The sequence below is a fragment of the Heptranchias perlo genome, chromosome 10 (genome assembly GCF_035084215.1).
Source record: "Heptranchias perlo isolate sHepPer1 chromosome 10, sHepPer1.hap1, whole genome shotgun sequence".
Classification (NCBI taxonomy): domain Eukaryota; kingdom Metazoa; phylum Chordata; class Chondrichthyes; order Hexanchiformes; family Hexanchidae; genus Heptranchias; species Heptranchias perlo.
In genome coordinates, this window is record NC_090334.1 from 1390686 (window position 1) to 1416015 (window position 25330).

The window sequence follows — 25330 nt, forward strand, 5'->3', positions numbered from 1 at the left end:
ATGTGATAATGATCAGATAATCTGTTTTAGTGATGTTGGTTGAGGGATAAGTATTGACCTGAACACCGGGGAGAACTCCCCTGCTCTTCTTTGAAAACTGCCGTGGAATCTTTTACATCCACCTGAGAGGGCAGACGGGGCCTCAGTTTAACGTCTCATGCGAAAGACAGCACTTCCGACAGTGCAGCACTCCCTCAGTACTGCACTGGAGTGTTGGCCTGGATTTTGAGCTCAAGCCTGTGGAGTGGGACTTGAACCCACAAATGTTCTGACTCCGAGGCGAGAGTGATACCAACCGACCCACAGCTGATACTGAAGGAGAAGTTACTTTAACTTCTGTTTATCATTTAATTGGTGCCTCTTGTGTGCCCTTCTGTTTTCCCACCTCCCCGCAGTTAAATGTTAATTCGAGGCCCCGTCTGCCCTCAGGTGGACATAAAAAAAAATCCCACGGCACTATTTGAAGAAGAGCAGGAGAGTTTTCTTGGTGTACTAGCCAACATTTGTCTAGGGGGCATGTTGATTTCAATAGTATTTTTAAAATGTATTAAAACAGTTACTTTGTATAGGAACAATTGGACATTTTAAACTATTTAAAAACAGTTTACTGTGCTTACTTGTTTGCAATATAGTTCATGCCTCGCTGCCTCATCTAACTTTTCCCCTTAGTTAGGTGATGAACTGGCAGCTACCAATACTTTTAATGCTCTGAATTTGAATGGTGTAAGTTTACACTTAACTAGCAATCAGGGGGCAAACTCTCCAGTGGCTGGAGTCATACCTAGCACAAAGAAAGATGGTAGTCGTTGTTGGAGACCAATCATCTCAGCCCCCAGGACATCGCTGCAGGAGTTCCTCAAGTCAATGACAATATCCCCACTTTCAGTTTTTAAGGGGCCAACACTGCTCCTGACCACCCTCTTTTTCCGAATGTAACTATAAAAGTTCTTCGTATTGGTTATGATATCCCTTGCAAGTTTCTTTTCATACTCTTTTTGTAGCTCTTACTATCTGTTTTGTGACCCTTTGTTGTTCAGTTCCATTCGCAACCCCTCAAATAATGAAGCAGTCCGAGCCCGCATGCAGCAAGACCTGGACAACATCCAGGCTTGGGCTCATAAGTGGCAAGTAACATTCACGCCAGACAAGTGCCAGGCAATGACCATCTCCAACAAGAGAGAGTCTAATCACCTCCCCATGACGTTCAACAGCATTACCATCGCCGAATCCCCCACCATCAACATCCTGGGGGTCACCATTGACCAGAAACTTAACTGGACCAGCCACATAAATACTGTGGCTACAAGAGCAGGTCAGAGGTTGGGTATTCTGCGGCAAGTGACTCACCTCCTGAATCCCCAAAGCCTTTCCACCATCTACAAGGCACAAGTCAGGAGTGTGATGGAATACTCTCCACTTGCTTGGATGAGTGCAGCTCCAACAACACTCAAGAAGCTCAACACCATCCAGGACAAAGCAGCCCGCTTGATTGGCACCCCATCCACAACCCTGAACATTCGCTCCCTTCACCACCGGCGCACTGTGGCTGCAGTGTGTACCATCCACAGGATGTACTGCAGCAACTCGCCAAGGCTTCTTCGACAGCACCTCCCAAACCCGCGACCTCTACCACCTAGAAGGACAAGAGCAGCAGGCACATGGGAACACCACCACCTGCACGTTCCCCTCCAAGTCACACACCATCCTGACTTGGAAATATATCGCAGTTCCTTCATCGTCGCTGGGTCAAAATCCTGGAACTCCCTTCCTAACAGCACTGTTGGAGAACCTTCACCACACGGACTGCAGCGGTTCAAGAAGGCGGCTCACCACCACCTTCTCTAGGGCAATTAGGGATGGGCAATAAATGCCGGCCTCGCCAGTGACGCCCACATCCCATGAACAAATAAAAAAAAAATCATTCCCATTGATTTGCCAGTCAGTAATCTCCAAAAACATTTCATAATTTGCATTCCTACCTGCTAAACTGGATCAACAGGTTCTGCCAAAGCAGCTGGTCAGGAGTTGAGAGCAGTGGGGTTGTCTAATTCCCTTGTGTTTTACACCAACACAGTTACGTATGCAGATCAATTGTGCAAAGTCTGAAATGCCTGGGGAGGAGCGAGCTGTGTATCTGGGGATTGGAAGATTGGTGTGTTTGACACCAGGAATTGATTGCAAGCGAAGAAAGCTGGGGAAGGGAGAGAAATTCCACGGGGGTGTATGAGGCTGTGGAATATCCAAACACTCGGGACCCTAATTAAAGTTTATCTAGTGAGGGAATGCTGACTAAAAAATGTTTTCGGAATCTGCCTCCAAGTACTCCTCAAACTTGGATTAATGAAGGCACGATCTTCAATCCTTCAGTGTGAATGCCTTGCCAATAATTATCCCTCAACCTATACCTAAAGCAGATTATTTGGTCATTATTTCATTGCTGTTTGTGGGATCTTGCTGTGTGCAATTTAGCTGCCGCGTTTCCTACATTACAACAGTGACTACACTTCAAAAGTACTTAATTAGTTGTAAAGCGTTTTGGGATGTCCTGAGGTCATGAAAGACGCTATATAAATGCAAGTTTTTTTCTTTCTTTCTTTCAGTGGACTGGTTTATCAAGTAATAAAACAAAATACTGGAAACCAGAAATGAAATGCTGGAAACAATCAGCAGGTTAACATAAAAAGTTAACATTTCAGATATAACTCTTCATGACAAAGGCTTATATCTGAAATATTAACTTTTTTTCACCTTTCTGCACAGATACTACCTGATCTACTGAGTGTTTCCTGCGTTTGTTTCTGGTTTATTAAGTGTCAACACTTCCAGCACAGAACCTGGCCCAAACTTGAATTAAAACCAGCCCGTCAAATTCACAGGACATTAAGGCTGTGAGGTAACCTCTGGGTTAAAGTGACTTAACAAATCATTTGAAATTTCCTTTGGAGTTTGGTGCTATCTGAAACTTGATTCCTTGAAACTTGCCTCTTGTGCATCCCCGATTTTAATCGCTCCACCATTAACGGCCGTGCCTTCAGCTGCCTAGGTCCTAAGCTCTGGAATTCCCTCCCTAATCCTCTTCGCCTCTCCACTTCTCTCCTCTTTTTAAGACTTCCCTTAAAACCTACCTCTTTGACTAAGCTTTTGGTTACCTGTCCTAATATCTCCTTATGTGGCTCCGGGTCAGATCTTACCGGATAATCGCTCCTGTGAAGCGCCTTGGGACGTTTTACTACGTTAAAGGTGCTATATAAATGCAAGTTGTTCTTGAATATGGAGAATAGCAATTTGTTTTGTACAATTGGTCATCAGGTGCTTAGTGAGGTCCTGTGTCATACAGCACAACATTAAATGAGTCCCACTACCATCAGGCTATTGCTGGTGAGGCTCTGTTTTGTTACTAGGGTGTATTTCAGTGCAAAACCAGGCAAGTAATCCAATCTAGGGGCTCTTAAGAACAGTGAGAAATTCATTGTACTTGCTGTACAGAATTATAATTGTATTTAAGAACTGTGCTGTAAAAATACTAATACATTTGAATACCATGGTACATCATAGAATCAAACAGCACAGAAGGCGGCCATTTGGCCCATCATCCCTATGCCGGGTCTTTGAAAGAGCTATTCAATCAATTGGTACATGGATGAAAAAAACCTTTAGCTACATTTAATATGAATTTCATGAGCTAACAGTGCCTCACTGTGGTACTAAACAAGCAAGTCCTAAGTTTCATCATCTTCAGTTTTCTGCTGTTTGTACAATTTCTCTCAACACATTTTTATAGGGTATTCATGTAAGTGTACTATTTTTTTAATTGTATTTTCATCCCTGATTCTTCTGCCTCCTCCCCTATTCTTTGTCCAGTTTGGAGCATAGAGGGTAGATGTATGTCTTTTAGTCCCTCCAAGGTCAGTATATCCAATTCTGGGCACCGCACTTTAGGAAGGATGTCAAGGCCTTGGAGCAGGCACAGAAGAGATTTACCAGAATGGTACCAAGGATGAGGGAATTCAGTTACGTGGAGAAGCTGGGACTGTTCTCCTTAGAGCAGAGAAGGTTAAGGGGAGATTTAATAGAGATGCTCAAAATCATGAGTGGTTTTAACAGCGTAGATCGGATGAAACTGTTCCCAGTGGCAGGTGGGTCGGTAACCTGGCAAGAAATCCAGGTGAGAGATGAGAATTTTTTCTGCAGCCAGTTGTTCTGATCTGGAATGCACTGCCTGAAAAGGTGGTGGAAGCAGATTCAATAGTAACTTTCAAAAGGGAATTGGATACATACTTAAAAAGGGAAAATTTGCAGGGCAAGAGCAGGGGAGTGGGACTAAATGACATTAATAAGGTTTAAGATAAAGATTGAGCAGGACATAAGTAAGACAAAAATCAAAGTAAAAAAGCTGACTTTAAGGGGATGAGAATGGAACTAGGGAAATAAACTGGAAAAATTTACTGACAAAGAAATAGACCAGCAGTGGGAAATATTTAAGAGTGATCAATAGAGTCCAGGAGAAATACATCCCACTAAAAATCAAGAACAAACTAGCCAATAATGATACATCATGGATGAAAAAGAGATAAGGATAAAATTGAAACTAAAGAAAAAGGCATAATCTAAGTACATAGTCAATAAAGGAGGATGATAAAAGGTTAGGAAGGATGTCAAAAAAATCAATTAGGAATGCAAAGAAGAACTACAAGATTATCAGGAATATAAAAAGAAATAGTAAAGACACATAAATAACAAAAGAAGAATCCGTATCGGGATAGGGCCAATAAAGGACACACACGATAAACTCACGGGTAATGACAGTGAAATGGCAGAAATATTAAATAATTACTTTGCCTCAGTATTTATCAGGAAGACTAATCTGGTGGGCATGACATTAGAAGAGGAGATCAAAAAAGATATAAAGACATTTAAGATAGAAAGGGGGGGAGATAATTGATAAACTAATCAAACTTAGAGAATAAACCCATTGATTGCATCCACGCATATTAAAAGAAGTTAGGGAAGAGACAGCAGAGGCTATCTCTTCCCTAATGTATAAAAATTCACTAGAAAAGGGAATAGTGCCAGAGGACTGGTTGACAGCTAATGTTATTCCTATATTTAAAAAGGGAAATAGAACAAGTCTAGGGAACGATAGACCAGTTAGCTTAACATCGGTGGTTGTAAAAATAATGGAATCCTTACTCAAAGATATAACAAAAAGACATCTAGAAAACAAAAATACAATAGAGTAGCCAGCAAGGATTTCAAAAGGGAAGGTCATGTTTGACCAACCTTATTGAATTCTTTGAAGGAGTATCAGAAAGGGTAGACCAGGGTAATGCAGTAGATGTAATATATTTGGATTTTCAAAAGGCCTTCGATAAGGTAGTAGACTCATGACTACGGTCAGAGCATGTGGAGTCGGGACAAGTAGCAGAATGGATAGCAAGTTGTCTACAAAACAGAAAACAGAGAGTAGAGGTTAAAGGCAGTTACTCAGACTGGCAAAAGGTGGGAAGTGATGTTCCACAGGGATTGGTGCTAGGACCACTGTTCACAATTTACATAAACGATTTGGAAATCAGAAGTACAATTTCAAAATTTGCAGACGACACCAAGTTGGGCTGTGGCAAAATATACAGGAAGACATTAATAAACTTGCAGAATGGGCATGCAGTATAGATAAGTGAGGTGGTGCGTTTTGGTAGGAAGAATAAGGAGGCCACATACTCCTTGGAAAATAAGAGTAAATGGGGTAGAGGAGAAAAGGGATTGGGGGTACAGATACACAAATCACTAAAAGTAGTGATGCAGGTTAATAAAGCCATTTAAAAAAAAAAGCAAACCAAGCACTGGGGTTCAATACTAGAGGGATAGAATTGAAAAGCAGAGAAGTTATGTTAAACTTGTACAGAACCTGGTTAGACCACACTTGGAGTACTGCGCACAGTTCTGGTCTCCATATTATAAAAAGGATATAGAGGCACTGGAGAAGGTGCAAAAAAAAAATTACTAGGATGGTACCAGAACTATCAGGAAAGTTTGAACAGGCTGGGGCTCTTTTTTTCTCTAGAAAAGAGAAGACTGAGGGGTGACCTGACAGAGGTCTTTAAGATTATGAAAGGGTTTGATAGGGTAGACGTAGTGAAGATGTTTCCACTTGCGGGGGAGACCAGACTAGAACTAGGAGTTAAATATAAGAATCACTAATAAATCCAATAGGGAATTCCTTAACGTTTCAGTTTAATTCTTGTATTAATGGGAGGGTAGGATTAACTAGTGTAAGATTTGGGGTGTTGATGCTGCCATGTAGAGGCTAGGTTTCCAAACTGCAGGTGCCAGGCACAATGGGTCTGTGAAGCTATTAGATTCCTATGTTGGTATATTCCTGGTATTGGACATACTATTTTTGGCAGCCATGATTACCTAGAGACTTGAACCCATAATCCAGGCAGACGCACCCAGTGCAGTACTAATGGAGTGCTGCGCTGTCAGAGGTGCCGTCTTTCTGATGAGATGTTAACCGAGGCCCCTTCTGCCCTCTCAAATGGACATAAAAGATCCTACGGCACTATTTCAAAGAAGAGCAGGGGAGTTCTCCCCGGTGTCCTGGTCAATATTTATCTGTCAACCAACATCACCAAAAAGATTATCTGGTCATTTATCTCATCGCTGTTTGTGGGACCTTGCTGTGCGAAAATTGGCTGCCCTGTTTTCTACATTACAACAGTGACTACACTTCAAAAAAAATTTCATTGGCTGTAAAGACTTTTGGTACATTCTGAAGTTGTGAAAGGTGCTCTATAAATGCAAGTCTTTCTTTTTATATCATACATCAAATGTTAAGAGTTCAAATTTCTATCTGGTGTATGGGGGTGGGGGATTGGTCGGAGTGCCTGCTCCACTGACCCGTGCTGAACATGTGCACCTTGAGCTGTCACTGAGGGCGCTCTTTGTGGATTGGAGTTGGATGACCCGGTTGTCCAGTGAGCTTCTGGCCCGTAGTTAAGCCTCCCCACTGAGTGAGGTACCAAAGGGTATCCTGAGCCTGTGGAACTGAACCCCAGCAAATTTTCAAACACACAAGCAAAATATTGCTAATGCTGGAAATCTGAAATAAAAAGCAGAAACTGCTGGAAATACTCAGCAAGTCAGGCAGCATTTGTGGAGAAAGAAACAGTTAACGTTTCAGGTCGATGACCTTTGGTCAGAACCAGAAGAAATTAGAGATTATAAGCAAGTACAGAGCCAGGGAAAGAAGGTGGTGGATTGTGGGGAGGGTGGGTTGATTTTTCATACACCTTCAGGATGGTGGGTTGGTGGGGTTAAGGAGGTGGCTGTAACTTCAGGAAGCGAGTGCCAATGATTTGTAAAGCCTGGAGTACTGGCAGGTTTGCAATTCTAGTTTGGGTGTCATTAACCTCTCATCTTTTAATACTATTGGCACAGTCACAAAGTTTTAAGTCAGTGGGACTGAGGAACCTTGAATCTTGCTGATTTAACAGCGGCCAGGAGAGAATCCTGTGCTGTTTCCCTATTAATGTACAAGTTCCTGCTTTTGATGCAGGGAGGCCTGAGGTCTGTGCAGTGGTCGGGTTTGATCTATGGTTTTGTTTGGTGGCTACCTTGTGTTTTGAAACCATGTAAAATGATTTGACTACAGTGCCAGTAAGGTGATTTATATTTTAACTGGATACGTTGATTGCAAAAAATTTATTTTTAAAAGTTCAGGGTGACGTCCACACCTAAAGCCTGTTCTCTGCAGATGCTGACAGACTGGCTGTGTATTTGCAGCATTTTCTGCTTTGGGACTGAGACGCATTGTTGGGATTAGGAGCAATAGAGTCTGGGGACTGAGGCACATTGTTGGGAGAGGGAGCGTTAGTCTGGGGACTGAGGCGCATTGTTGGGAGAGGGAGCATTAGTCTGGGGACTGAGGCACATTGTTGGGAGAGGGAGCATTAGAGTCTGGGGACTGAGGCGCATTGTTGGGAGAGGGAGCATTAGTCTGGGGACTGAGGCACATTGTTGGGAGAGGGAGCATTAGTCTGGGGACTGAGGCACATTGTTGGGAGAGGGAGCATTAGTCTGGGGACTGAGGCACATTGTTGGGAGAGGGAGCGTTAGTCTGGGGACTGAGGCACATTGTTGGGAGAGGGAGCATTAGTCTGGGGACTGAGGCACATTGTTGGGAGAGGGAGCATTAGTCTGGGGACTGAGGCACATTGTTGGGAGAGGGAGCATTAGTCTGGGGACTGAGGCACATTGTTGGGAGAGGAGCGTTAGTCTGGGGACTGAGGCACATTGTTGGGAGAGGGAGCATTAGTCTGAGGACTGAGGCACATTGTTGGGAGAGGGAGCATTAGTCTGGGGACTGAGGCACATTGTTGGGAGAGGGAGCATTAGTCTGGGGACTGAGGCACATTGTTGGGAGAGGGAGCATTAGTCTGGGGACTGAGGCACATTGTTGGGAGAGGGAGCATTAGTCTGGGGACTGAGGCACATTGTTGGGAGAGGGAGCATTAGTCTGGGGACTGAGGCACATTGTTGGGAGAGGGAGCATTAGTCTGGGGACTGAGGCACATTGTTGGGAGAGGGAGCGTTAGTCTGGGGACTGAGGCACATTGTTGGGAGAGGGAGCATTAGTCTGGGGACTGAGGCACATTGTTGGGAGAGGGAGCGTTAGTCTGGGGACTGAGGCACATTGTTGGGAGAGGGAACGTTAGTCTGGGGACTGAGGCACATTGTTGGGAGAGGGAACATTTAACACTGCTCTGCTGTAAAATTTATTTTTCAGATGGAAACATTGCACATATAAAAGTGTAATCTCTTTTGTTTCCCCCCATTTATTAGGCGTCTGTAAGATGTATGAAGAACATTTGAAGCGAATGAACCCGAACAGCCCGTCAATCACGTACGACATTAGCCAGCTCTTTGATTTCATCGATGATTTGGCTGATCTCAGTTGTCTTGTGTGAGTAATCCTCTTCATACGTTGCTCACATTAGCGGTCCAATAATACTCTTGAAGGGATTACAAAATGTGCTGCTTCTCCATGTGGAATAGCTCTTCGCTGATTTGTCTAGCCCTTGATTATAAGAACAAATGCTGCTCAGAATATGAAACAGCAGCCTTCTGTATACAGCAGTTAGTATAAACTGCCACTGGGTGGCGGAAGCACACTGCAGAGTGATGCTACTATTTGAGTGACTGACAGAATTTACCGAACAGAAACAGGCCATTCGGCCCAACTGTTCAATGCCGGTGTTTATGCTCCACACGAGTCTCCACCTGTTCTATTTACTTCATCTAACCCTATCAGCATTACCTTCTATTCCCTTCTCCCTCATGTGTTTCCCCTTAAATGCATCTGTGCTATTTGCCTCAACTACTCCTTGTGGTAGCGAGTTCCACATTCTAAATTACAACTATGTACTCAAATACTCTTTTAGGTAATCAACTGTTTATAAACTGTGCATTCACGCTATATCCCAATGACTGTATAGTATTAAGCCTTCTGTTTGCAGCTTTAATGTAGCCAATCGGCACTGATCCATTTATCTAAAGAGCAAATTCCAAAAAGTGCTGCAAGCTGTTTTTAAAAAAAAATCCTGCTCCACAAGCAATGCAAATGGATGAGGTTACAAGCAACACTGAAACTGTAAAACACGCTGGCAAAAGCTCGGCCTGTGCTTCATGATGCCTTGGGGCCCAGTATCTGTGCCTCATGACACACAAAAGCTTTATACTTGAAATGCACAGCAGTTGGAATATTCCTCTGTTGATACTGAGCTGGGGAAATTGCAATGACACCAGTAGACCTGCACAGGAGCACAGTCAGTGACTGAGGCGCCATTACTCAACAACAGCCACAACAACTTGCATTTATATAGCACCTTTAACGTAGTAAAAATATCCCAAGGCACTGCATAGAAGTGTAATCGGATAAAAATTGACACCGAGCCACATAAGGAGATATTAGGACAGGTGACCAAAGAGGTAGGTTTTAAGGAGCATCTTAAAGGAGGAAAGAGAGTTTTAGGGAGGGAATTCTGGAACTTGGAGCTTAGGCAGCTGAAGGCACTGTTGCCAATGGTGCGACAAAGGGAGTGAGGGATAGACAAGAGGCCAGAATTGCAGGAATGCTGAGATCTCGGAGGATTGTAGGGCTGGAGGAGGTAATAGAGATAGAGAGGGGCGAGGCCATGGATGGCCTCTTACTCAAGGCTGCCCTGCTTTGCCGATAGTGTAAATGAGACCATCTTCCAGTGTCCAATTGGCTGTAGTCCAGTGACTGTTCTCCAGCTATGATTGGCAAATATCTTTACCGAAATTTGTACAATAGCTTTTCTTGGGGTGCTTTTTGGCAACTATTTTAATCTTGTAAAGACTAAATTTGTCTTTTTTAAAGTCTGCTAATCCTGCTTTGCTTCTCATAGAAATTTATGGCACAGAAGGAGGCCATTGGGCCCATCGTGTCTATGCCAGCTGAAATAGAGCTATCCAGCCTAATCCCGCTTTCCAGCTCTTGGTCAGAATGTGAATCTACAGTCTTCTGTTGTTACGGCACTTCAAGTTGAGAGTTTCTGCCTCTCCCACCCTCTCAGGCAGTGAGTTCCAGATCCCACCACCCTCTGGGTGAAAACATTTCTCTTAAACTCCCCTCTAATCCTTCTACCAATTACTTTAAATCTATGCCCCTTCATTGTTGACCTCTCCGCTGAGGAAAATAGGTTCTTCCTATTCACTCTATCGAGGCCCCTCATAATTTTATACACCTCAATTAAATCTCCCCTCAGCCTCCTCTGTTCCAAAGAAAACAACCCCAGCCCATCCAATCTTTCATTATAGCTAAAATTCTCCAGTCCTGGCAACATCCTCGTAAATCTCCTCTGCACCCTCTCTAGTGCAATCACATCCTTCCTGTAATGTGGTGACCAGAACTGTGCGCAGTACTCAAGCTGTGGCCTAACCAGTGTTTTATACAGTTCCAGCATAACCTCCCTGCTTTTATATCCTATGCCTTGGCTAATAAAGGAAAGTATTCCATATACCTTCTTAACCACCTTATCTACCACCTGCTACCTTCAGGGATCCACATGCACTCCAAGGTCCCTCTGTTCCTCTACACCTCTCAGTATCCTCCCATTTATTGTATATTCCCTTGCTTTGTTTGCCCTCCCCAAATGCATTAACTCACACTTCTCTGGATTGAATTCCATTTGCCACATTTCTGCCCACCTGACCAGTCCATTGATATCTTCCTGCAGTCTACAGCTTTCCTCCTCACTATCAACCACACGACCAATTTTTGTATCATCTGCAAACTTGTTAATCATGCCTCCTACATTTAAGTCTAAATCAATGATATATACCACGAAAAGCAAGGGACCGAGTACTGAGCCCTGCGGCACCCCGCTGCAAACAGCATTCCAGGCACACAAACACCCGTCGACCATTACCCTTTGCTTCCTGCCATTGAGCCAATTTTGGATCCAACCTGCCACTTTAGCTTGGATCCCATGAGCTTGTACTTTTTTGACCAGTCTGTCATGTGGGACCCTGTCAAAAGCCTTGCTAAAATCCATGTAGACTGCATCAATTGCACTACCCTCATCAGTTACTTTCTCAAAAAATTCAATCACGTTAGTCAGACACGACCTTCCCTTAACAAATCCATGCTGATTGTCCTTGATTAATCCGTAATTTTCTAAATGACTATTCATACTATCCCTCAGTATTTTTCCCAATAATTTGCCCACCACCGAGGTTAGGCTGACTGGCCTGTAATTACTCGGTCTATCCCTTTCTCTCTTTTTAAACTTCGGTACAACATTAGCAGTCCTCCAGTCCTCCGGCACCACACCTGTAGCCAGAGAGGATTGGAAAACGATGGTCAAAGCTTCCACTATTTCCTCCCTGGCTTCTTTTAACTGCCTGGGATACATTTCATCCGGGCCTGGTGATTTATCTACATTCAAAAATGCTAAACCCCTTAATATTTCCTCTTTCACTATGTTTATCCCATCCAATATTTCACAATCCTCCTCAACTACAACGTCTGCATTGCCCCCTCTTTTGTGAAGACAGACGCAAAATATTCATTAAGAACCATACCCACATCTTCTGCCTCCATACACCGGTTACCTTTTTTGGTCTCTAATAGGCCCTACTCTTTCCTTAGTTATTCTCTTGCTCTTTATGTATTTATAAAATATCTTTGGGCTTTCTTGATTTTATTTGCCAATATTTTTTCATGCCCTCTCTTTGCTTCCCTAATTTCCTTTTTAATTTCACCCCTGCACTTTCCTCTAGACTTTCTGCAGTATTGAGTTCTCGGTGTCTGACACAAGCTTCCCTTTTTTACTTTATCTCACCCTGTATGCTGCTTGTCATCCCGGGGCTCTAGATTTGGCAGTCCCACCCTTTTTCTTTGTGGGAACATATTCTGAACCCTCGCTTTCTTTCATTGGAATATATTTAACTAATCATTGCTGTTGGCGGGGCGAATGGAAATCTTCAGAGATTCTCTCTTTCAAATCTCTGGAACATTGTAACCACGAGCATGCGTGTATGTGTGCTCTTTAAATAGTGATGAATAAGTGCACGCACCATTAAAACTGGTCTCATGCAAAAAAAAATTGTGTTCCATAGGGGTTTTAGTCTTGCGTGAATGCAGATGTTGTGCCATTATATACCTCTAGTGATTGCTCTTTGGGAAATGGGTTAAAACCCATCAGTTAGTCCTGGGTGTAGGGGGTCTGGCTGAAAATTGAATTTAGATACTCCACCCTTTCGATCAAGCCCCTGATCCCACTGCCCACCCCTAAACTGCTTTCTCTTCCATTCGAGACCACACCTGAGCTTGTGTGTGCTCTTAACCAGGTTCCCTGGTCCCTGCCAATTCCCATCACTGTTTTTCCAGATTTCTAAGAGTACTGGCTCACGTTTTATACATTTAAATCTGTTCACTAAAGCCTTGCTAATGAATCAGTTCCTGCATAAACTGAACTGAAAGCAGCATTTTACAATCCACGAGGAAAAAAAGCGCTTCAAGCTTCAAGTGCCTTCACTTACTCAACATCCTTTGTGTGGAATTAATCAAGCGGGTTTGGCATTGGAAGAGAGTTTACACAAGGCACTCGATGTGCAGATAAGTACTTTTGAGTGCCATTATAAAATGTTACAATCTAATCCCAAATTACTTGGATTAAAAATTGCCTCTTTAATGTGATTGCTTCTGATTGAAGTGGTCTGTTGGAGATTGTGTGTGAATTATTTAACTCTTTACATGTCGAGCTATTTTGGCCCTTACTACAGGAGATGCAGCACACAACAATGGTACCTAACTACTGATGTTTCCACTTGTGAGGGAGTCCAAAACTAGAGGTCCTAAAAAATAAGATATTCACTAATAAATCCAATAGGGAATTCAGGAGGAACTTCTTTACCCAGAGGATGGTGACACGGGGGGAGGCTTGTGTGGAGCATGAACACTGGCATAGACCAGTTGAGCCGAATGGGCTGTTTCTGTGCTGTAAATTCTATGTACTGCTGCTGAGACACCTCTATGGAGTTGGTTGATTGCTGTGACTGGATGGCAGCCTATTTCTTGGGATGATTGGGGTCGGTCTTCTCTTTATCTTCTCCCCTCCTCCCCCCACATTAGATTTGGGTCAGACCTGTAAAATCCAAAACAGTGCAGTTCCCTGACTTCAGAGTGTCACCCAATGGGCAGAGTGTTACCCAATGGAACACTAAGCCAAGTCAAACCGACCAGAAAGCTGAAATTTGGGTCTAGGCAATTTGCCTCGGCATTAAGGCGAGGTAAGGTGAGTGAACGGACTAAATGGCTCACCCTTGTGCGTGCGTGTGTGTCCTGTACATCACCTTCAAGGTGAAAGGAGAAAACTGGAATCCAATTCCAAACTAGAAATCGGTTGGTCGATGTGGAGCTCTGAGTCTGCAGAGATTTCATAGATTCCAGTCACCTGCTGATGATCATTTTTTATTATTATTATTCGTTCATGGGATGTGGGCGTCGCTGGCAAGGCCGGCATTTATTGCTCATCCCTAATTGCCCTTGAAAAGGTGGTGGTGAGCTGCCGGATCAGGGCTGGGGGAGCTAACTAAGGAGCAGATACTTGTATTTGTGTAACAATTAATAATATATTATGATTGTTTAAGCACATGGGCCAATGAATACATGGCTGCTGAGGGTGATTTAGCTCCTTCACATGATAACTCCCAGCAGGTGGCAGGACAAATTGAGAAGGCTGTTTTTTAAAAAAAAACCATAAGGGATCCTGGGCTTTATTAATAGAGGCATAGAGTACAGAAGTAAGGAAGTTGTGCTAAACCTTTATAAAACACTGGTTAGCCCTCAGCTGGAGTATTGTGTTCAATTCTGGGCACCACATTTTAGGAAAGGCCTTAGAGAGGGTGCAGAAGAGAAGGGGCTGAGAGACTTGAATTATGTGGAGAGACTGGGGTTGCTCTTCGAACAGAGAAGGTTAAGGGAAGAATTGATAGAGGTGCTCAAAAGTATGAGGGGTCTTGATAGAGAGAAACTATTTCCACTGAGTGGAGGGTCGGTAACCAGACAACACAGATTTAAGGCAATTAGCAAAAGACGGGGACCGGGGGGGCGACGGACGGGGACCGGGGGGGCGACGGACGGGGACCGGGGGGGCGACGGACGGGGACCGGGGGGGCGACGGGGGGCGACGGACGGGACCCGGACGGGGCGGGGGACGACGGACGGGACGCGCCGGACCTGGAGGGGGGGGGACGACGGACGGGACGGGACCGGGCGGGGGGGCGACGGACGGGGCGGGGGCGACGGACGGGACGGGGGCGACGGACGGGACGGCGGCGACGGACGGGACGGGATGGGGGCGACGGGCCAGACGGCAGGGCGGGGGCGACGGGACGGCGACGAACGGGACGGGACCGGGCGGGGGGCGACGGGACGGGATCGACGGGATGGGGCGGCGACAGACGGGACGGCACCGGCGCACGGGGGCGATGGACTGGACCGGGCGGGGGGCGACGACGGGACGGGGGCGGGGGGCGACGACGGGACCGGGCCGGGCCGGGCCGGGGGGGGGGCCGGGCCGGGGGGGAACGGGGACGGGCCGGGGGGGGGGGGGGGGGGAACGGGAACGGGCCGGGGGGGGGGGGGGGGGGGGAACGGGAACGGGCCGGGCCGGGGGGGGGAACGGGAACGGGCCGGGGGGGGGGGGGGGGGGGCGACGACGGGAACGGGCCGGGCCGGGGGGGGGGGGGGAACGGGAACGGGCCGGGCCGGGGGGGGGGGGGGGGGCGACGACGGGAACGGGCCGGGCCGGGGGGGGGGGGGGCGACGACGGGGACGGGCCGGGCCGGGGGGGGGGGGGGGGGGGGGGCGACGACGGGACCGGGCCGGGCCGGGGGGGGGGGGGGGGGGGCGACGACGGGACCGGGCCGGGGGGGGGCGGGGACGGGACCGGGGGGGCGACGACGGACGGACGGGGGGGGGGAACGACGGACGGGACGCACCGGACCGGGGGGGCGATGACGGACGGACGGGGGGCCGGACGGGCGGGGGGGCGACGGACAGGGCCGGGACTGGGCGGGGGGCAACGGGACGGGACGGCGACGGGGGTGCAGGGGAGGGGCGACGGACGGGGTGGGACGGGGGGGGCGACGGACGGGGCGGGACGGGGGGGGCGACGACGGACGGGGGGGGGGAACGACGGACGGGACGCGCCGGACCGGGGGGGGGGGGACGGGGGGGCGATGACGGACGGACGGGGGGCCGGACGGGCGGGGGGGCGACGGACGGGACGGGACCGGGCGGGGGGGGCGACGGGCCAGGATCGACGGGATGGGACGGCACCGGCGCACGGGGGCGATGGACCGGACCGGGCGCGACGGGACGGGACCGGGGCGGGGGGCGACGGACGGACGGAGGGGGGGGGGGCGACGGGACGGGACCGGGCGGGGGGGGGGCGACGGGACCGGGCGGGGGGGGGGGGGGCGCGGGGCGGGCGACGCGACCGGGGGGGGGGGGGGGGCGGGCGACGCGATCGGGCGCGGGGGGGGCGCGACGGGACCGGGTGAGGGGGGGGGCGACGCGACCGGGGGCGGGGGGGGGGGGCGGCGCGACCGGGGGCGGGGGGGGGGGCGGCGGCGACGGGACGGGGGCCGGCGGCGCGGGGGGTGGCGACGGGACGGGACCGGGCGCGGGGTGGGGGCGACGGGACGGGACCGGGCGCGTGGGGGGCGACGGGACCTGACCGGACTGGGTGGGGGGCGGGACCTGACCGGACCGGGTGGGGGGCAGCGGGGTGGGCGACGGGACGGTTCTGGCGGGGGGGGGCGACAAGACCGGGCGGACGGGACGGACGGTGGGGGTGCGCGTGTGCGGGATGGTTAGTGGGGGCGCGGGTGGGGACGGGCGGGCGGGCGGGACGGACGGGGTGGGAGGTGGAGTGCGGGAGCGGGTGGTTGGGGGATGGGGACGGGATGGGCGGCGCGGGGGGGTGGGTGGGACGCGTGGTGGACGGGAAGAGGGGCGGCTGGGGGGATGGACAGGACGGGATGGACCGGGGTGGAGGTGATGGGATGGACCCGGGACGGACGGGGGGAGGGAGGGAGCGCGGGGAGGGGACGGGGTGTGGCGTTGGGACGGGGAAGCGGGGCGGGAGCGGTGATGGAGGGGTCGGTGATGGAGCGGGGGGCGGGGAGAGAGGGAGCGCGGGGGAGCGGTGATGGAGCGCAGTGATGGGAGGGGGCGGTGATGGAGCGTGGGGATGGGAGGGGGCGGTGATGGAGCGTGGGGATGGGAGGGGGCGGTGATGGAGCGCAGTGATGGGAGGGGGCGGTGATGGAGCGCAGTGATGGGAGGGGGCGGTGATGGAGCGCAGTGATGGGAGGGGGCGGTGATGGAGCGCAGTGATGGGAGGGGGCGGTGATGGAGCGTGGGGATGGGAGGGGGCGGTGATGGAGCGCAGTGATGGGAGGGGGCGGTGATGGAGCGTGGGGATGGGAGGGGGCGGTGATGGGAGGGGGCGGTGATGGAGCGCAGTGATGGGAGGGGGCGGTGATGGAGCGTGGGGATGGGAGGGGGCGGTGATGGAGCGCAGTGATGGGAGGGGGGCGGTGATGGAGCGTGGGGATGGGAGGGGGCGGTGATGGAGCGTGGGGATGGGAGGGGGCGGTGATGGAGCTTGGGGATGGGAGGGGGCGGTGATGGAGCGTGGGGATGGGAGGGGGCGGTGATGGAGCGCAGTGATGGGAGGGGGCGGTGATGGAGCGCAGTGATGGGAGGGGGCGGTGATGGAGCGTGGGGATGGGAGGGGGCGGTGATGGAGCGTGGGGATGGGAGGGGGCGGTGATGGAGCGTGGGGATGGGAGGGGGCGGGGATGGGAGGGGGCGGTGATGGAGCGTGGGGATGGGAGGGGGCGGTGATGGAGCTTGGGGATGGGAGGGGGCGGTGATGGAGCGCAGTGATGGGAGGGGGCGGTGATGGAGCGCAGTGATGGGAGGGGGCGGTGATGGAGCGCAGTGATGGGAGGGGGCGGTGATGGAGCGTGAGGGATGGGAGGGGGCGGTGATGGAGCGGGAGGATGGGAGGGGGCGGTGATGGAGCGCAGTGATGGGAGGGGGGCGGTGATGGAGCTTGGGGATGGGAGGGGGCGGTGATGGGAGGGGGCGGTGATGGAGCGTGGGGATGGGAGGGGGCGGTGATGGAGCTTGGGGATGGGAGGGGGCGGTGATGGAGCGCAGTGATGGGAGGGGGCGGTGATGGAGCGCAGTGATGGGAGGGGGCGGTGATGGAGCTTGGGGATGGGAGGGGGCGGTGATGGAGCGCGGGGATGGGAGGGGGCGGTGATGGAGCGCAGTGATGGGAGGGGGCGGTGATGGAGCGTGAGGATGGGAGGGGGCGGTGATGGAGCGGGAGGATGGGAGGGGGCGGTGATGGAGCGCAGTGATGGGAGGGGGCGGTGATGGAGCTTGGGGATGGGAGGGGGCGGTGATGGAGCGTGGGGATGGGAGGGGGCGGTGATGGAGCGCAGTGATGGGAGGGGGCGGTGATGGAGCGCAGTGATGGGAGGGGGCGGTGATGGAGCGTGGGGATGGGAGGGGGCGGTGATGGAGCGGGAGGATGGGAGGGGGCGGTGATGGAGCGTGGGGATGGGAGGGGGCGGTGATGGAGCTTGGGGATGGGAGGGGGCGGTGATGGAGCGTGGGGATGGGAGGGGGCGGTGATGGAGCGCAGTGATGGGAGGGGGCGGTGATGGAGCGCAGTGATGGGAGGGGGCGGTGATGGAGCGGGAGGATGGGAGGGGGGCGGTGATGGAGCGCAGTGATGGGAGGGGGCGGTGATGGAGCTTGGGGATGGGAGGGGGCGGTGATGGAGCGCGGGGATGGGAGGGGGCGGTGATGGAGCTTGGGGATGGGGGGGGGGCGGTGATGGAGCGCGGGGATGGGAGGGGGCGGTGATGGAGCGCAGTGATGGGAGGGGGCGGTGATGGAGCGGGAGGATGGGAGGGGGCGGTGATGGAGCGTGGGGATGGGAGGGGGCGGTGATGGAGCGTGGGGATGGGAGGGGGCGGTGATGGAGCTTGGGGATGGGAGGGGGCGGTGATGGAGCGCAGTGATGGGAGGGGGCGGTGATGGAGCGCAGTGATGGGAGGGGGCGGTGATGGAGCGGGAGGATGGGAGGGGGCGGTGATGGAGCGTGGGGATGGGAGGGGGCGGTGATGGAGCGCGGGGATGGGAGGGGGCGGTGATGGAGCGCAGTGATGGGAGGGGGCGGTGATGGAGCGCAGTGATGGGAGGGGGCGGTGATGGAGCGGGAGGATGGGAGGGGGCGGTGATGGAGCGCAGTGATGGGAGGGGGCGGTGATGGAGCGTGGGGATGGGAGGGGGCGGTGATGGAGCGTGGGGATGGGAGGGGGGCGGTGATGGAGCGCAGTGATGGGAGGGGGCGGTGATGGAGCGCAGTGATGGGAGGGGGCGGTGATGGAGCGCAGTGATGGGAGGGGGCGGTGATGGAGCGCAGTGATGGGAGGGGGCGGTGATGGAGCGCAGTGATGGGAGGGGGCGGTGATGGAGCGCAGTGATGGGAGGGGGCGGTGATGGAGCGTGGGGGTGGCGGGGAGCCGGGTGGAACTATCCGCTGGTAGGAGAGCCCTCCTGATTTTACGTTCATTAACTTAAATAGCTGGGAAAATTGCTGCACTGTCGGCGGTGCTGTCTTTCGGATGAGATGTTATACTGAGGCCCCATCTGTCTTCTCGGGTCGATGTAAAAGATCCCATGGCACTATTCAAAGAAGAGCTGGGAGTTCTCCCTCGTGTCCTGGTCAATATTTATCCTTCAAACAGCATCTAAAAACAGATTATCTGGCCATTATCTCATTGCTGTTTGTGGGATCTTGCTGTGTGTGAATTGGCTGCCACGTTTCCTACATTACAACAGTGACTACACTTCAAAAATACTTATTTGGCTGTAAAGTGCTTTGGGACGTCCTGAGGTTGTGAAAGGCGCTGTATAAATGCAAGTTCCTTTACATTTATTATAGTAAAGGGAAAATATGTTTATGTACATATGGTCCACACTTTTTTTTATCTGGATTATCTTTAAACAAATAGTTGCAAATGTTTATTGGATTGGTTCAACTGTTGTTTCCTGCCCGACTCTTTCCCCCCCCCCCCCCCCGAGCTGTCAGTATTTAGAGTAAAAGTGCCTGAGCCACCGAGTTAGATGGTTTTGGTTGATTTCTCCCAATGCCCCCTCTGACCAGTGATTTGGTTTTTGAGTAATTGTTGTGAATAATAAAAAAAAAGCAACCTGCTGCTTGTTTACAATATCCCTTCAACACTCTTTGCAAAGGAACAAACCGAGCTGTTGGAACTCTTGCTTTCCCCATTCTTCTCCTGCTTTCCCCATTCTTCTCCTGCTTTCCCCATTCTTCTCCTGCTTTCCCCATTCTTCTCCTGCTTTCCCCATTCTTCTCCTGCTTTCCCCATTCTTCTCCTGCTTTCCCCATTCTTCTCCTGCTTTCCCCATTCTTCTCCTGCTTTCCCCATTCTTCTCCTGCTTTCCCCATTCTTCTCCTGCTTTCCCCATTCTTCTCCTGCTTTCCCCATTCTTCTCCTGCTTTCCCCATTCTTCTCCTGCTTTCCCCATTCTTCTCCTGCTTTCCCCATTCTTCTCCTGCTTTCCCCATTCTTCTCCTGCTTTCCCCATTCTTCTCCTGCTTCCCCCATTCTCCTCCTGTTCTTGGTGTATCTCGATCTGAAGTACCTGGTTTGGTCTTGTTCCAGTCAGAAGGGGCGGGTAGTTGTCTTTTATTTTGTTTCAATTGAGGAAGCACCAAGGTCACAGTCAAAAGATGAGGTAAATTGAGAAGTAATAATGAAGCTTAGCCTTTAAACGCTTGAAGATTGTGTAAGGAAGAGAAGGCTGACTGGAATGAGGAGATCTTTAGAAGGAAGATGGTAGTGTCAATGATAAGAAGAGAGGTGATGAGGGGGTTGGAATGAAGATTGCCTTTCTGATGACCAACTCTTTCTTGTATCCCATCCATGTGTGTATGAGAGATGCTCAGGAGTTACAGCATGGAGGGAGGCCGTTTGGCCCATTGTTCCTGTTCCTGTTCCTGTGCCTGTTCTTGAGATCAGCACAGTGTCCAGTCTGCAGCTTTATAGAGTTGCTGAAAGGAGTTGGTGTTTGGTAATAACTTGAGGCAGCTTCAGCAATGGTGAAGCTGGTCGCTCTGCCTCCCCAGCACAGGATAAAGGGCTGATCCTCCAAAAGGAAGTAGACTTATTAGCTTTCATGGCCAGCTCTTGGTCATAACATTTCTTGTTTGTGTGTGTGTGTTAAGCTCTACTATTCAGGTTAATAGGTTCTCTGCTTCATAGGAATTGCTGGATGAAAAAGACCACAGTCCGTCTAGTTCACCTTCTACCATCCTGGTAGTCACATGATACGATAGTGGAGTTGTTGACTAATCAGAGCTATCAATGAGTCTACAACAGACCCAGACATGAGGCGAGGGAAACCCCCAGTCGGGGAGAGATTGGGGATCCACAGTCCAAAATCATCTGTTCCTCCCGAGCCTGTTACACTTACCACGTGTCATGTCTTAAATTGCTCATATACTGGATCCCAAAATGTTATTTTCTGAAATAACCTTTTTGTAGTTTGGCAACCAGTACTGTACACTGTATTCTAAGTGCGGTCGCATCATTAATTTATAAAGTGGCAGGATTACCTCACTATTTTGGCTCGATATTGGCCGTTGACGACATCCCAACATCTGATTTGCTTTACTTATTGTCGCTGAGCATTGTTGTGATCGCTTCAATTTATTGTTATCAGGAACCGCCCCCCCCACCCGATCTCTCATTTTCACGTACAGATTGAAATTCAATATGTTGCTTTCAGTCATTGTTATGAAGCATCATTGCTGAAAGTAGTGTGAAATCTAATCCTTTTCTTTCTCTCTCTCCTGTAGTTACCGAGCAGACACCCAGACATACCAGCCCTACAACAAGGACTGGATCAAGGAGAAGATCTACGTCCTGCTGCGTAGACAGGCCCAGCAAGCAGGGAAATAGATGAAGGCCCCACCCTGGGTGTAGGGAGGTCACACAGCAGGCACGTATAGAATACACTTCCCAAGACTTTGTGTTCACGGGAGACCAAATCAGTATTGGGCAGCAATCGGAATATGCGATCAGTGAATTTTTAAAAAGGTAGCTTTTTTTAACATATATATGTATGTGAGTATATATATATATATATATATATATATAGGTTTATCTTTGTACTGACTTGTAATAGATGTCAAGTGTGATTTTGAATTCTTCATCAGTGAGAAACACAAGCATCATATGATCCAATACTCTGCATTTAGCGAGTGGATATCTTGAAGGTTTGGTTCGGGTGCCTCATTTTAGAATATATTGCTCACGTGTTTCCAGTCCATGGTGTTTTTTGTGTCGTAAAGCACAATACCCTAGGCACATCTCTCTCTCTCTTTCTCTTCTGACTGGCTTTCTAGTATGATGTGTGTTTTTTAAAAATCTTTGTTCCAAACCCCACTTACACTGTGACCTTTTGGAAAAAGTGCATGAGATAACTTTTATGTTGAAGTGTTCTGTATACTGTCTGCAGTTTAATTTATGCAACTTTTTTGTAATTTTTGACAAGCAATAAAATTTCACATGATGCCATTTCTGTTTTAATTTAAAAAATCTATTGAATTGGCTCTACTTAATAATCCATGACTGGCAGATATAATCCTCCTCTCCCTCTCAACACCTACACTGCTCTGATTTGTGCTTGAGAGTTGCAGCCTTTTGAAGGGTTTGTTAAATTTTCTCCGTTAGTTGCTGTGGATGAAATGTGGTGGAAAGGGAGAGGCCAGTGTCCATACACACCGCCAATCATTTAATTTCTCAAAGGGGAAAAGGTGAATTTTCATTCGAGACTCTAGTTAGATCCCAAAAGATCCAACAGAGAGGGTGCAGAACATTTTGAGGGGGAAGGGGAATAGCCAGAAGTCATGGTCCATGTTGGAACCAATGACATAGGAAGGAAAAGGATCGAGGTCCTGTAGGCAGAGTTTCAGGAACTAGGGAGGAAATTAAAAGAGCAGGACCTCAAAAGTAGTAATCTCTGGATTACTCCGAGAGTGTATGAACAGTAGGATAAGACAGGTAACGCATGGCTGATGAAATGGTGCAGCGGGGAGGGCTTCAGATTCCTGGGCAGGAGGGACCTCTACAAGACAGACGGGTTGCACCTCAACAGAGCTGGGACCAGTGACCTCATGGGGAGGTTAACTAGTGCTTTTAGGGAGGGTTTAAACTAAGTTGGCAAGGGGATGGGCACCAGGATGAAACATTAGAGAGGAGATGCAAGGTGCACGGAGCACTGGGAGGGACAAGTAGCACTGGAGTAAAGAATAGTTCACAAATAGGAGGGTTCAGACAGGAGGGCAAATGTGAGTCAGTCTAAGATGAGTTTGGTGTGCGTGTGTGTAAATGCACGTAGCTTGGTAAATAAGGTTGGTGAGCTGCAGGCTCAAGTCGCCACATGGGACTATGATATAGTGGCAATAACAGAGACCTGGCTCAAAGAAAGGGAGGATTGGGTACTTAATATTCCTGGCTACAAGGTATTCAGGCAAGATAGGGAAGGGAAGAAAGGAGAGGGGTGGCAGTATTGATCAAAGGGTACTGAAAGAATAGTTTCAATAGTAACTTTCAAAAGGGAATTGGATAAATAGTTGAAAAGGAAAAATTTACAGGGCTGTGGGGAAAGAGCAAGGGAGTGGGACTAATTGGATAGCTCTTTCAAAGAGCCGACACAGGCATGGTGGGCCAAATGGCTGCCTCCTGTGCTGTGATTCTATGATTCTACATCTAAAGGCTTTAGCTGAAGTACTCTCTGGAGTGGGCGAGTCACAACTGCATGTGTTCTCCAGCTGCCAGAATCCAATTTATATAATAAGCAACTCTGTGATGTTCAAGTCTTTTAGGCTGGCTGCCTTAGAAGCTTCAAGTGAGGCAGTTTCATGATTGAGCACATTTGGAGGCTGGCCAATACAACACAGCCTGGTGTGTGTGTGTGTGTGTGTGTGTCCGGCTGGAGAGAAGGGTCAGGACTGTAGTTTGGAATTGGGCACATCGATCATTCGGATTCTTTATTAGATTGTGTTTATTTAAGCAGCAATTGCTTGATAACCGGTTTCTCCGATAATGAGGTTAAGAACTACTGAGCAATAAGTGCACAGAGGTTAAATTAAAATGTGTAGATTTTATGATTGATTTATCCCCCCATCGCACTTCTCCCAAGGTCGAAAGCCTGTGCTGGGTATGGTTCTTAGGGTAGAAGCTGCCCGATGATAATACGTCACCCGTTATTTAGGTTGAGCCTAAACCGAGTGGCTGTGTGTCACTCGACCAAGGGAAGCATCACAGCCGTACCTGCCCTCCGGGAGTAATGTGAAGAATGTTCAGGGGTGGGATCCCGGGGCATAGTGCCCCTACTGCGATGTCTGGTGTGAACAGCTACCCTGTCCTTTCTACAGGAAGCACTGCAGCAACTCGCTGAGGCATCCTCAGCAGCAACTCCCAAACCCACCACCAGCGCACCATGGCTGCCGTCTGTACAATCTACAAGATGCACTGCAGCAACTCCAAACTCGTGACCTAGAAGGACAAGGGCAGCAGGTGCATGGGAACACCATGACCTACATGTTCCCCTCCAAGTCATAACACCATCCCGATTTGGAAATATATCGGCGTTCCTTCGTCGTCGCTGGGTCAAAATCCTGGAACTCCCTTCCTAACAGCACTGTGGGAGAACCTTCACCACACAGACTGCAGCGGTTCAAGAAGGCGGCTCACCACCACCTTCTCAAGGGCACTTAGGGATGGGCAATAAATGCTGGCCTTGCCACCCACATCCTGAGAATGAATATAAAAATGTATATTAATTAACTAGGGTGGTTTAATGATTCTATTCAATGTTACGAATTAAAATTAGCACACTTGTGATGTAGTTCCTCAAAGCAGTTTAAAAATCCTCAAAAAAATTAAATTGTGGTTCGGTTTCAAATTGAAGTTTGAGACCTGAAAATAGTGTCTCATTAAAATCTGTTCCCATTTCCTTGTAAATATTAACTAGCATAAGCCCACTTTTTTCCCCTAGACAGTTTTTGTCTTGATCATACTATATTTGCTTGTCTTGAAAAGTTCAAATTGTACAAAAGCTGCTTGAAATACACTGGAAGGGAGGGATTGTATTTTTATTGAATAGTTTCTCTGGAGCATACAAAGTATTTGATGCTGTAAAGGTATTTTGGGGGTAGCTTGGAGCAGCAGGGTGCTGTGCTAAGATGGAGATTGTCCCTCATTGAGTTCTCTGGTTCAGCTGTGCCACTCTTAAGCACCTGAGCAGAAACTGGGCCGAGTTGGAGACACTCCGACACATAACTGAGGGAGAGGAGTATGTGGACAATTTTCTCCAGACCTCGGTCACACCTCGTAGATAGGTACAGGTTCAGAACGGGTTGGTGTGATCAATAGTGTGCAGAGTAAGGGGAATCCAGGTGAGATAGAGAACGAGGATCTGCAGAAACTGGTCCTATCCAACAGGTACAATGTACTTGCTACCTGTGAGGATAAGGATAAAGACTGTCAGAAGGACACCCAGAATGCTGACCATGGCACCCTGGAGCAGGAGGCTGTCCACAGCAGGGGGGAGGGGAGGGGGGCACGTGATGTTGTAGTTGTAGGGGATTCAATAATTAGTGGGACAGATTGCATCCTT

The 25330-nt window shown here is 49.7% G+C and overlaps 1 protein-coding gene across 3 annotated transcripts in view; it reads left to right on the forward strand.

The window, feature by feature from the left end:
- LOC137326218 (enhancer of rudimentary homolog) overlaps positions 1-22224 on the forward strand; it is a 28710-nt gene extending 6486 nt beyond the window's left edge. For all 3 annotated transcript variants that reach the window (XM_067991103.1, XM_067991102.1, XM_067991101.1), the window contains 2 exons: positions 8842-8962; positions 21504-22224. In XM_067991103.1, coding sequence (XP_067847204.1) covers positions 8842-8962; positions 21504-21606 — 224 coding nt within the window. In that variant the 3' untranslated portion in view covers positions 21607-22224. The remainder of the gene's footprint in view (positions 1-8841; positions 8963-21503) is intronic.
- Positions 22225-25330: the final 3106 nt, after the last annotated feature.